The sequence below is a fragment of the Cygnus olor genome, chromosome 3, assembly GCF_009769625.2.
Source record: "Cygnus olor isolate bCygOlo1 chromosome 3, bCygOlo1.pri.v2, whole genome shotgun sequence".
NCBI lineage: Eukaryota > Metazoa > Chordata > Aves > Anseriformes > Anatidae > Cygnus > Cygnus olor.
Window position 1 is genome coordinate 33,936,854 of NC_049171.1, and position 13,895 is coordinate 33,950,748.

General features: G+C 37.6%; 1 protein-coding gene across 1 annotated transcript in view; it reads right to left on the reverse strand.

The window, feature by feature from the left end:
- IMPG1 (interphotoreceptor matrix proteoglycan 1) overlaps window positions 1-13,895 on the reverse strand; it is a 56,806-nt gene that overhangs the window by 1,179 nt on the left and 41,732 nt on the right. Inside the window, 3 exon segments of the mRNA XM_040553219.1 lie at window positions 1,138-1,348; window positions 5,483-5,702; window positions 6,652-7,223. Of these exon segments, the coding sequence (XP_040409153.1) occupies window positions 1,138-1,348; window positions 5,483-5,702; window positions 6,652-7,223 (1,003 nt within the window).

Below are 13,895 nucleotides of genomic sequence, written 5' to 3' on the forward strand. Positions count from 1 at the left end.
CGAGGTCTGAAATGGGAGTTCTACTTTAAGGCGAGGGAGAAGGTTCTCATATTGTATGAGAATCACAGGGTTTCCAGTTGATGGAAAAACTAGTATGGTTCTAAGGAAATTCACAAGCAAAACAAGTGCTTGACTAAAGCAAATGCTCCCTTCATAGGCCATAATTTAGTATAGAGACCATGCAAGTTTGCTCAAGTCTGAGACTAGTATTAAGTTTGTATGTAATTTGTTGTAATTCACGGAAGTTTCATGTATTATTTTTAATATTTTTTTATCATACTAAATGATGTTTTTGTAATTTCTGTACATTAATCCAGGCTTTTCTGAAATGGAAAGCGGTTATTTTTCATAGTGGGTTGGTTTTGGAGCAGTAGGCTGGTTCAGTAAAGTTTTTAGGAGGACCCATTTAAATTGCAGGCTGATTACTAGTTAAAATACTGCCACTACACTGTTCTGACTCTTGCAAGTCATTGTGGTGAATTCAAAATAATTTTCTGCTATCTTTTCTGTGATGCCCACTGCAGAAAATGAATTGTGGCAGTTGTGTTCTTGCAGTGAAAGTATCATATGAATAATTTGCTTGGTAGTCTTGTTTTTGACATTAATCCTAAGTATTCGAAAAGACGTGTCATTAACCTAATTCTAAAGTCAGTATTAAGAGAGAATGAATCAGATTAGTGTTCATAGGTGTGCTTGTAAGAAAATAAATTTCATTTTTAATACGACTTACTTAGAAAACTTAATTTCTTAAACTACTACTAGGTAATCAATAGCAAAAAATGTGAATGTGTTATTTTTTCATGATGTATCTAGAAGTCTGAAAAGAATGCATGGTTGTGTGCTTGTCATCTCTGCCAATGATGCTGAATTTCTAATAACTTTCAAATGCATCTCTGATAAACAGCTAGATCATGGTGTTCTGTGTGTTCTACCTAATAGGTCAAACAGGATTTATCCACAGTGAAATTATTTGTATTAAAGAAGGGTAATGCAACGTAGTTTAAAGTATCAGAATATTGAGTTCTTGACTTATTAGCATAGTTTATGCTGTTGAAAAGTATGTACTTGGCCCTGTTTGTTCATGGAATAGAACTAGGGGTCTGTGACCAGACTTCATGTCAAGAATCATTTATTTACCTGCAGACAGCTCCTCTTCCTGGAACTAACTCACAGTTCCCACCATTGACACAAAGATGCGGTTCCATCTCACACAGGCTCCGGCAGGGTAATCCGTCTTGGCTTGTGTAACCAGGTTTACAAAGGCAGTCAGCCTCTTTTGTCCACTCGTTCATTACGCATTCAGAAAATTCATCACATGCCATGAATTTGCATGGGTCTGCCTGATCAGCTGTAAAGGATGGGTAAATCATTAACTGACGCATTTAGACATTACCCCCAAAGTATTTGGCAAGCTCTGCAGCAGCTAGAGAAAACAGTACACATTTACTGGTCTGCTACTTGTGCATGTTAATGGGAGGATATAGTCTGGCATAAAAGGACACGCATTTTTCTCTCTCTACGTGACACAGCAAGCATGCAAGCTTATATTTACTTGTATGTTTGTTTACCCCATCCTTATTAAGCTGTGATTTTATTTTTATCTTACTGACAGGGATTTTCACACTTGAATATTGTTGATCTTTTTTTACTATAAAATGCTGGTTTTGTACTCAGGGATATAGTCATGCCATGCTATAGTCTTGCCTATGTGCAAGAAGCAGTTTTTGCTGTAATCACCTTAAACGCATGCTTTAGGCCATGACCAGGGGAGGGAATTAGTTTAGTGAGTGTTGCGCAACACTATGAGGACTGCAACACAGGAATAATGGCACTGTCAATGGAAAATACATGTTTGCGGGGCTTTGTCAGACGAGATGTATTAGCTTTGGGAAAAACTGCTGTGCTTTTGTTTGTTTCTTTGTTTTTAAGTATTAGTAAGGGATGCCTCTGTGAGATGAAGGGAAAATGAGTCTGTTGATGTTCATAGCATGGCCCAAGTCAGAGACAGCGTAAAGCCCTGACTTTGCCTGTCACACAAGTCTAGTTCTCCTTTCCCATTCCCTACTTCTACCTAGATATGACTAAAAGAATCAGAAAGAGTCATATTGATGCCCAAGTGTATGCTGATGGAGTAATAAGGGGAAAGGCTGCAACCACCACTTGTCTCCTAGAACCATTTTCTTGTGTATCATAAATTAAAGCCTATATATATAGAAGGCAAAGGACGAGACGCAGGACAGGGGATACAAATTCTGTTTTTATCAGCACACAGTCTCAATAACATGTGTGAATCCAGAAAGGCAAAAAATAATGAGTGTGTAAAGAAGAGGGAGGAGAGAAGGAAACGAGAGCAGATGTACAGATAGGAGCTGGGCTACACCGGCCAGCAGGTCCTGAGTGACCTGAACTCTCCAAAGGAAGTTTGCACACAGAGTCTTAGCCCTAGAGAGGAACTTGGTTTCAAGTCTGGTCTAGAGAAATCAAAATCACTTAAAACATCAGCACAGAAGAAAAATGTCCACTCCTAGTTATGTGGGCTTCAAATTTCTTAAGAAGAAAAATCTGCAGTTTTAAAAAATTGGTACTGGGTATTTCAGCTAGTACTATAATTACTATCTGGGCTGAAAATTTTCTTCCAGAGCCAATTCATGGCCCTAGATACTCAATAATATTAATTTCAATGAAAAATAAGCATCACTTTCTTTATAATACTACTGGAAATCTCAGACACACACCAGGATGTGCTTAACTGCTGGAAATTAATCCAGCAGAGCCGTTCATTTCTAACCCCTCTACAGTTCTGTAGCTATTTTTTTTATTATAATAATTATTTCTGAATTTAAGATCAACAAAAGCAGTTTTTGCTTGCTTGATTTCCTTTTGCTGTATAAAACATGCATGTTGATTTGTGAACTGCTTTGCTACTGGACTGTAAATGTATGTACACATAAAGTCTAACAACTAGGCACCAAAGATGTACAATAAATCACAAGGTAACTTTACTGGCAGTCAAATCTTTACCTATATATAAAAACCGAACAAAACAACAAAGCAAAACATTTATTTCAAGTACTTTGATCTGGTCAGTTGTGTTATTGGAAATTACAAAGTTTAGTCCCTATTTGGACAAAAACAGGTGGCACACAAAAGGGGACAGTAGTTCCTACAGATTCTTTTCTTATCCCATGCAGAAAATTGCATGACAAACAAAACCAGAACAGTCCCACAGGAAGCAAACAAACAAAAAAACTAAACAGAGGAGTTAGGATGACTGAATAACTGATTAAGTATTAACTGCATGTCTCATCTACTCTCTCCCCAGATTTGATGATCACAGTTTACCTTCACACTAGTGGAAATAAAGATTGACTGTGTTACTAAGGAAAAACATTCTCTATCTGAGCATTATCTATGGTTTTACATTACGGCCCTGCAGTGTTGAAAAGCTGAAAGGTATCGGTGTGTTTCTGTGTGACGAGTAGAGCTAGGCATGAGCAATCCACTGTGTTAGAGGGTCATTTTTTTTTGTGACGGTGTTTCATTTTCCTTAAAAAGAAGTTTTGGGCTATGCACCTGCCATGATTTGTCACCTTCTCAGCATTGTCACTTGTTTAGATAAAAAAAAAAAAAAATAAAAAAAAATGCTCACAGGTAATTTAAAAATCCTTCTACATCTTTATTTATAGTATTATTTATATATGTATATTATGTGTATTTATGTATATACTAGTGTAGTTAGCCCTTTACAGCTGTTTCTTATAAAAGTTGATGAGTCTTGCAACGGATTTTGGGCTGTCAGTTCCCATCAGTGTTTCATTATGGGATAACACTGTTACCACTAGATGGCTCTTATTTTCACGCTAAATAGGAATTTGCTTGCATTACCTTAATTTACTAAACTTTTTTTTTCTTCTTTTTTTTTTTTTTCCCTCCCCTGAAATGAAAAGAAAGTGGGGCTGTATGGATATGCTGGATTTCTAAACATGATTTAATCCACTTTTATATCTTACTACTACGCATGAGCCACGAAAGTTTTGTTCTAAGAACAGCTATCATGCAAATTTATTGTGATATGGTTTTCTTGAATTAAGTTGAAATACCATGTCAGAAGAGAAGATATAGATGAAGATGAAAGATTTTTTTTCCTTTTTTTTTTGTATTTTAGCAACTTTTTCAATTTAATTTGTATTTAATGAAAATTTACTACCAAAGCAGAGAATCTGTGGTAGCACAAAGTTCAGTGTTTGTAGGAATCCTTTATTCTTTATTCAACAGAACATCAGGTTAACATGGCAGTATTTGAGAGTTCGAATGCTGCAGTTTTGTTTACTTTCTTTGCCAATTCTCTTAATGGTCACAAGGAGATACCTAAAATGAAGGTGGTTTAGAAACTGCCTGCATGAAATGTAAATGGACGTTTTGTTCTTCAGTTGTCAGAGATCTGTACAGCTGTACCCAGCTTAATCAAAACTGCTAAAGGCATGCTAATGTATTGGCATCTTCCTTCTCCCTACCAATGAAAATTCAACTCTGAAATAATTAACAAAACCTGAAAATTAATCCAGGCTTCAATTTTATAAAGCAATATAAGAAAAAGATGTAACTCAGACATGATAGGGCTAGAGTAAATGGTCTCAAGTTGCACAAGGAGACATTTAGATTGTATCTGAGGAATAATTTCCTCATGGAGAGGGTGGTGGCATTGGAATAGGCTGCCCAGAGAAGAGGTGGAGTTCCCATCCCTGGAGGTATTTAGGAGAGGTTTGGACTTGGCACGAAGGGTCACGTGAAGGGACTCAGTAGGGCAGGTAGATGGTTGGACTTGGTGATCTTGAAGGTCTTTTCCAACCTAGATGATTCTATGACTCTGAGAAAGGTACTAAAACAGGAGAGATTCTGGAATTACAAAGCCACGGGGTGCTATATATGCTAATGCTTTGGTCAGTGAGTATCTGTAGAATCCTAGCATTCCTAGAAATTTACTCCTTCTGTCCTGAACTCTATAACCCTTGAAAGATAGTCTTTATGGTGTCCTGAGCAATTATTTGTTTACAACATTGTAAAAGTCATCAGAAATGATGTTTTACCTACTCAGATGTGTAGGTAAAAACATCATTCCTACGGACGAGTCATTCCTGTAAATTATATGTGAGCATTTTTTATCCCTGTCTTCACCCAGCCATTATCGTAGAGTATTTTTGCTTCCCTGTACTTGGCTTTTGATCTGAAAAGCAGTTGGTGTACATGGACAGACCAACCTTTCTACCCCACTATTGTATGGAAATATGTCTGCAGATAGCTGAATCTGAGTCTGCAAAATCTTTTATTTATTTATTTATTTTTATATATTACTAATGTTCACTGGGAGGCTATTCATTATACAATTATTTCCAAAATGGTAATCTTTCTGAAGCTGTAGCAAGTTGGAAAAGATTACATACACGTTTTTGATTTTGTGTGTATATTGATAACACAATCTTACCTGGCTCAATATCAAGGGAATAGCTGTCAATCTCCAAATTGAGGCGTTGGGCAGCAGCATCACAGAAATCTTCCAAGACACAGTGTACTGCTTCTGTGATATTATATGGCACTGTTCTGGCGAATTTCATTTTGCTGTTGACAATCACACTTCCGTTCCTGAAGTTAAGTATTTCCAGTTGCTTAAAGCCTGTAAGGTTGGACTGCAGGTATGGAAGTAGCTGCAAAACAGAAAGTTGCTTTTATTTTGACTTACTGTCAATGCCTAGCCCCTATTAGTTTTTCTTATAGTTGCTTTTAGTTATCAAGCACACACATTACACACTTATTTCTCTGAATTTAATACGGCTGTTAAACTCCACCACCAAATTCACTTTTCTGTTTTTTTGCTATATTCTTCTGGACTCTGGCATCTTTCTCAGTAATGTATTGAGATGGACGGGCAGCAATTTTCCCTGTAATAAAATGCACAGCAGTTGGGGAGCTTATTCATCTAGAAGAAAAAATCACCACACTCCAAAGCCAACCATAATTATTTTCAAATGTTCAGTCCAGGCAGGTTAAGGCATAGCATGACAGGCATGCCACTGAACTGACCTGTAGCCCTATTGTACCCATAAAGAAAATCCATATCTAATCATATTCCCTTTGCTAGACTATGATATATTTTGTAAGGCCTATTCTTAAATTCAGTATAAAGACACAAGTCTTAAATGTATTCAGTATTGTTGATGTGAATCTAAGATAAATCCAAATAAAATTACATGCCAGGCATACATATACATATATATATATATAGAGAGAGAGAGAGAGAGTCTCTTGAACAAGTAAACACTTTGATCACTGACTTCATGAAGTGTTTCTTTGCACCCTGAGAGCATTCCAGGCTTATGGGTCCTTTAAAAATGCATCTTATCAGGCTGAATCGTAGTAGGGTCTGATATTGCCAAAATACTCTGCTCTCCAGCGCTGAGGGAGCCAACTGGCGTGAATCAGAATTTCCTAGCCAAAACCTCTAGGTACAGCTCTCACAGAAGTTTGTTGCTGTTTGTTCCTGATTTATGGAGCAATAATTAATGTAATTTAGAGTTGGGGGGTGTGTATGTTTTTAAGCAATGCCTCACTATTGCCGACATTGTTCAAGCCCACCAACTATGTTGCTTCACCCACCAGCTGCATGAACTGTTGTTCCAGCGCTTTGTATTCTGTCGAGCTCCTATTGAAGAGGTCATCAGAAAAGTGCATGTTGGTCACCCTCAGGCTGAAGAAAACCACAAGCTCTTTGCCTTTGGCTGCAGTCGTCATGGAGCTGGTGGTTACATACTTCAGAGTAGGAGCTGGGGTGGCTTCTGCCGGCTCACTTGTCAGCACTGAGATGTAACCACTGCCATGCTCTGCTTCATCCAGCGCTGCTGTGCTCACCACACTGATGCCATCCAACTCAGCAGCGATATCCTGCACTCCTGTCCCGGCACTGTCAGGGGGAATGGTGTCAGCTGCTGGCACCAAGGAATCTGGTGCTTCGGGGGACTGGTCGATGATGACGGACTGGCTGTAGGTTGGGTTGGTCACTGCAGGCAGCAGTGTTGTTTGCTCTGACGGCAGCACGTCTACAATAACATCTCCAGGCTGCGTGACAGAGAGATCACTTGCACCAATAAAGAAAGGCAATGTTTTATAAGTGCTGGTTGTAAATAAAAGGTCATCACCCGACGATTCTAGTTCATCCATGATCTTCACTGCTGCAGAAAAACAGGGGAAAAACAAATGCCTAATTTGAAAAACAAGCATAACAAACCTCAAACATGGAAACAACATACATCTTGTATTTCCACTGAAGCATTTTTAAAAACAAGCTTTAGCGCTATCTAAACGTGAAAATGTAATTTCCATCAGCAAAGAACTACAGGAATAAAACACCTCATCCACATGTTTGAGTGATGAGATTTCTGTAGGTGATGTGTTTAAATAATAATTACACTTGGTAAGTATTTCCTGAGCAATTCCTAAAGCACAGTCTTGTTTTGAAGGTACATAATTGCACTGTCAGTTTATATTGACTGAAAGAGTAGATTGTAGCTTTGAGTTGTCTGCTTGGATCAGTTCTATGCCAGAGTCATTCTGTTGCTTCTCCCTCCATTAGAGGTTAAGGCTATTACCTGCCAGTAATCATAAACTGTGGTTAAGGAAAATGGTACAATAATCTTTTCTGATTTACCTAGAAGACGGCAGCAGCAGCGAAATCAAATTCAAACCCTAAGAAATCATCTGCTGCACTTGAAGCAGCCATTTGACCCTGATGCTAAAATTTTATGAGGTCCCCACCGGGCTTGGCATGGGCCTAAGTTTTGTGATACATGTAGACTAAATCCAAATCTGAAGTGTGATGAGACTCTGAATTTGGCTTGCAGCTACTTGCTATGATGTCTCAACAGCAGACGTCTACTCAGTCTGATAACTTTGTCCTTCTCCAACAATATAGTTATGCGTGTTCCTCATGCTGGACTTTTAACAGCCCCCTGCAAGCAGAATCACATATCAACTGATAGAAATTTTTCTCCAATGAATTGTTCCTTTCTCTAAGCATCAATTTCCTCTTAGTGGACGATGAAAGAACAATAAGCCCCACTGAAAGAGATGGCAGCTAAATGGCATAGGAGTTGCCCATAAATGGTCTTTGTGTCTCTTTTTCCTTGCTTCTACATGAATTAGGACCAATCTTCTGCTGTATTGCTGTTTTTTAGGAAAAAAAAAAAAAAAAAGTATATTTTCAACAAAGAGAACCTTAATACAAGATCACTACTTTCTTGACACTGTTAATTTAACATGCTCTTTGCTTCCTCCCTGCAGGTACAATGTCTTGGCTGACGCATTAATCTGCCTAAAGTGGATTATTTTCTATAGAACCACTATTAAAGCATTGCTTTCCTGATATTGTTCTTTTCTTTACTAATATATATTTTTGTACACTAGGTGAAGCTAGTGTGCTTTAGTAGGAATGCATAGCCCCATTCTGCTAAATTGACCACACCTCTCAAAGTAGGAAAGAATTATTCTAAATCATGATGTTTTTCACTAGAATTAGCTCTTTGTTCAGAGCTGCTTCATTTTTCCTTTACTGTTTATTTTATCTGTTTATCTATTATACATATATGGTGACTCATTGGTAATAGTGTGTTTAGCTGAGACATATGTTTAAACTGTTGGAGGAGGTTGTGAGAAAGCCAGAATTACTTTTTGCTTCTGCTTTAGACTCTTTGGGAGTCTTGAGAATACACTGTTGTGTGGTATTGATCTCACTTCTAGATGATGCATCTAACTTTTAAATGCCTGCTAAGCCAGTCATCTTTTACATCTTTGTCAACAGAGAGACATTTATCTCAGATGAAGATAACCATCCAAAATATGTTGGATCTTTTGAAGTGCCTGTATCTTTGTAGACTTCCAAACATATACAACTAATTTATGTAAGATGCCCGATTTTTCTCTTACATAGTTTCTGTTATCTAAATCAATTTCTTCAGCTCCCTGTAGCATTTTTGAGGTTCACTGGCTTCTTTGAGGTGCTTAAGTACTAGAGTAATAAGAACTATGAATGTTTTTTGAAAAAGGGAAACACTTTACACTGACTTACAGTTTGACTCTAAGCAGGGAAATGTAATTCTGACACTGGTGAAGTTTTGGTGAATTTTACTCTAGAGTACTAGAAACAACCTCAAATGTCAAGTGTTCCTCCTCCCAGTCTCAGTTCAGTTCTAAGTTTTACTAAGTTTTTATATCCATTACAATAAGTGTTTTACAAGCTTTCAACAAGGGAAGATCTAGTTTTTTTTCTTTGTTTGTTTGTTTTTTCCTTTCTTTCTCTGCTTTGCTCTGCAGAAAAGTGCAGAGCACTTTCTCTGGATACTCTGAAGCAGAACTTCTCAGATAAAGCATTCTGGAAAGATCATTACAGCATCTGTTTCTATTTGTGCAGTCAACACATCAGTAACTTGTGCAAATGTTATTCCATTACAAAAATATCAGTCTGAAAGCACAATGTATTTTAAGACTGCTTTTAACAAGTATTGAGCAATAGATGCTAACATTGTATTCCAGCAAATTGTTGAGGAATATTGGACAAACTTTAGTTAGAACAGAGTTTATCACAGCAGCAGCACATGTTTTCGTAGGTATACATGAACAAGCATTCTAGATACAAAAATATGTAGACTACCCTGGATAGAGATAACCAAGAAATGGACTCCTTTCACATTTACTGCTTTCTAGATGCACAAAATATTGCAAGTTTATAAGGCATTGGCTTCCAAGATGTTCTCCATCTTTTGAAGACAAGGTTAGTAGCTACTGTTACGTGCTCTTTCAGGATTCTGCTGCTATCGTGCAGCTGACTGTAGTGCAGTCACCAAAGACACTTCCAAACTGTTCACAAACTGACCTGTATGGCTGTTGCTGATGGACAAACATTTTGTTATTCTTTGGTGCATTAGAGCAAACCAATAGGAGATGGGTTCTGCCAAGGTTCTTCCGAGACTGGGTTTTAGGGGAGGCAACTGCAAAGCAGTGCCATGCCACAGAAGATGCCTATTTTGCTCTTAACACTAACTGGTTGATGGTAAGTTAGTCTAAAGTGTTCCCTGCCTTTTAGGTATCAGCAGATAACAGTTTTGTATCCTTTGCTGAGGATCTGTTTCCAAAGCATGCTGCCCACAGTGGTTTTCTGACCACTTTCAGGGAACAGAATTTGAGGACTATATTTTCTTACATAGTTGCTGGGTTTTAGATTCAGTATTACCATTTGTTCTCTTTTTTCCCCTTTTCCATTAATCTGTTTCTGAATTCAGCCAGGGAAGAGGCTCCCAAACTTTCCTCTGCCATGCCCAGTTCTTCGGGTAAATGATAAACTTAATGTAACTTGACACTTAAATTTTCAGAGTTTCTGTTGTAGCTGTAGACCTAAAGGTGAATTCTCTGTGACTTGTGTGCTTAGAATGAGTAGAGGTTATTGAAGATAATGCATCCCTGTCAATATTTAGTATCCCTTTCCCGTATTAGATAAGGGAAAATTTTATAGTCAGTTTTGTTGCCTTCATCTGCGTGCATGAAGACATGTTCCCCCAGGTACCTCAGTTTTATTGGCAGTATATTTGGAAACCTGAATGATTTAAAGTGACAAAATTTACCACTTGAGACTATTTCACCTATTTTTGGTTTTATATTTAGGGTTGAGTTCTAATCACATCTGTATCCACAGTGAACTCGCTGAAATCAATGAACTGCGGTAGCCTAAAACCAAATAAGTGGGATAAGGATATTTGCATTTGCTCTGAGGATCAGGAGTGCCCAGTTCTATGGCCCTCAGAAGAAATGTGTTCTGCCAGATTATCAAAATGTTGCTTACCTTTAATGTGATGATCTCCTCTCTCATGCATCATGACTGACACATGTACACTTTACAAGTGAGCTTAGAGTACTGGTGATTCAGAAAAAGCCACTGAAGTACACTGCTAATAGGAAACATCTTTGCTGGATGGGATGGAGAAAAAGACCATGTGCTGCATTCTCATTTACTGTGAGACCTAACTGTGGAGATCTGGAAGCACAACAGGACCATGAATTGGGTGCAGCAAAACCCATTTAAACTAGCACAGTTGCACAGTCTTCTTTTATTTGTTGTGATATGTTATTTGCATTGCTGATGGTATAATGCAAGAGCTACAGCCCCTGTCCTCGCAACTGTAGAGAGCAACCCAAAGAGAATAGCATAGTGCTGTACAGAGCCATGGTTGTGCATGCAGCATGTAACACCAAATGCTGCACCACAGCTTGAGGTCCTAATGCTTTATCAAGAACTTGAGATGCTTTTCTCTTGTCACGTCCTCATGTTTCTTGTGTAATCAAGGACACAGACAGATTAGAACAATAAATCCAAACCGAGCCTAGCAATGTTCTCTGTTTACAAAGCTCTTGGTGTTACATGTTATGCTGATAAGGAGTGAGAGTGCCTTACTAGTTAAGGGAATACAGAAAAGATTTCTTAGCATTAGTGCTCGAGGTATTAATGCAGGATGATCTACTGATGGGATGAACGTGCAACGCCATGGAGCAATGACAGCATGACAATGCACACCCAAGCATACAATTGTGATGGTATTTTCTAGATTGTATTTTAGAAAGAGGTAACTGCAGGAGAAAGAAACGTTGAAATATCTTTGAAATTGCAGCAAGTATGAAGCAGAATAACCAAACATATACTACAGGTTTAGAATATAGATGTATACATGCAGTTGTGTATTCATACATATATACATATGTATATAAACTATACATAGGCTGTAAAGCATCATCCTATTAGAAGCAGAGTAACTTAAAAGGCCTTGAGGGCACACCAACAGGATCTCTGGTGCACATTTAACCTGTTTTCATAAGCTGCCAATTCTAACTAATCAGTCATTGTCTTTCCAGCTGAGAGAGTGACTGAGCACAGAGGTGGTGGTAGTCCCTTGCAATGTGCAAGGAAAGGGGCTTGCCTAAAATCCTGCTGAGCGCTTAGTGCAATGCAGCATCAGTCAAAAGACAAGGGGTTACTGACCCTTCTTTTGATTGTGCTCTGTGTGTCAGAGTAAAATGATTTGAAATGCTTTGCCATGCTTTTCCACTGTCTGCATAAGAGTGTGTGATGAAATCAATCTTCGGGAGTTAAAAAATGTGGGTGAAACGTGAAGAAGACCCAAGCATTTGGACTCTAAAAGACCCCTTTGCATTTGCAGTTAGAATTATGGTTTTATATGTGCACATATGTATCTATTATTTTGAAATAGAACACAAAATACACTTGAATTAATTCTTCATATAGCAATTAGTTGTAATACCCAGTTTGCCTTTTAGATGAGATTATTACAACAGGATAGAAAAAACACAAGCAATTATTTTATGAGAAGTTTAAAAGCATGAACACTGAAGATTTAGACATTCTTAGTCTCAGCATATTTCATTTCAGCACACCATTTGGTCTACAACACCATCATTTTGGTGTAGGAAACCCACAGAGAGCATGGAGTAAGATGCTGAATTCAAATGTATTCCCCAGAGTAACCATATTGAAGGTTAAACAATGACATGAAATTAAACACTACTGTCAGTGATAAAAAAAAACAACAATCCTAACTCTCAACTACAAAGATGTTCACTGAAATCTCCAGATTTTTTTTTTTTTGTATTACATGGACAAGACAGGACAATTTTGTACTGAAGATAGTTTTATGTCTAAAATTAAACTGCTGTTGGCAAAGATGCGTAAACACTAAATTAAGAGGCAATTTCCTGGGTGCACTGTTATATTAAATCCTTGTAAAAACAGTGCTATATGCAGACGTTTTTTTCCCAGTTGAGGGAGTAAAATACATTTGTTTGAAAAACTGGCTGCCATTTCAACAACTTTATCTAATTAGTTTGTCCTCTTATATTTTTTTAAGTGAGGAAAACCCTTCAAACTGACCATGAATAAAGAGTTACTGTTTGTGAAAGGTCAAATTGTCATGAAAAGATTTTCTAGTGGTTTTGCATTAATAAGCATGCCCAGAAGGCTGTACATTAAGAGAGCCTGGCATTTCATTTCATTCATGAGCTTAATAAGCACTGACATTTCACATTGGCAATGGACAAATTTTACAAGTCCACTGACATATTGTTCTGTATATGAAAATTACACTATTACACTGTATATGGATATACTTGTATACAAGCTGACTGAAGAAAATAACTAACAAAGGAAAAAGTATGCAATTAAAAGACTGGTCCACAGTGCAGAGTAAGAATCTCCATATGGGCAGCTCTGCTGACATAAATACCAGATGGAATGGTACAGTAAGTAGCTGAATTCAAATTTACATATTTTGTTGGTGACTGAAATGCCACAAAATCCCTGAATCAGGACTGTTTTTTATACATATATACACACATATATGTATATATATATACACACATATACATGTATATACATATATAATAGGTAAAATACTGATTTTGTGTTTGAGGTCTTTCATTTTTAACTAGGGAACAAGTAAGATGAGGATTAAGAAAACTACTGGGGAAAAGGATCATTAACTTAACATGTCACAACAAATGCCTCACAGCACATAATTACTGATTTTGTCTTTCTATCTGTAAGACCAGAACACGAGAGCCAGAATGACCTAGGGCTGTCATTCTGTCTGCCTATATGAACTCTCCAGAAGCTAGTTATAGTGTTGAGTGAAACCGACAGAACTCCTTCTCCACTGACTTAAGTGAAATCCACTTTCATTTACAATGAAAAGATCAAAACTGCCTGAGGCTGCTGTGACTACCATTTCTGGAAGGCTATTTCATGTTAAAGTTCTGCACTATTTGCTATCATTTTAAAATTGTATTAA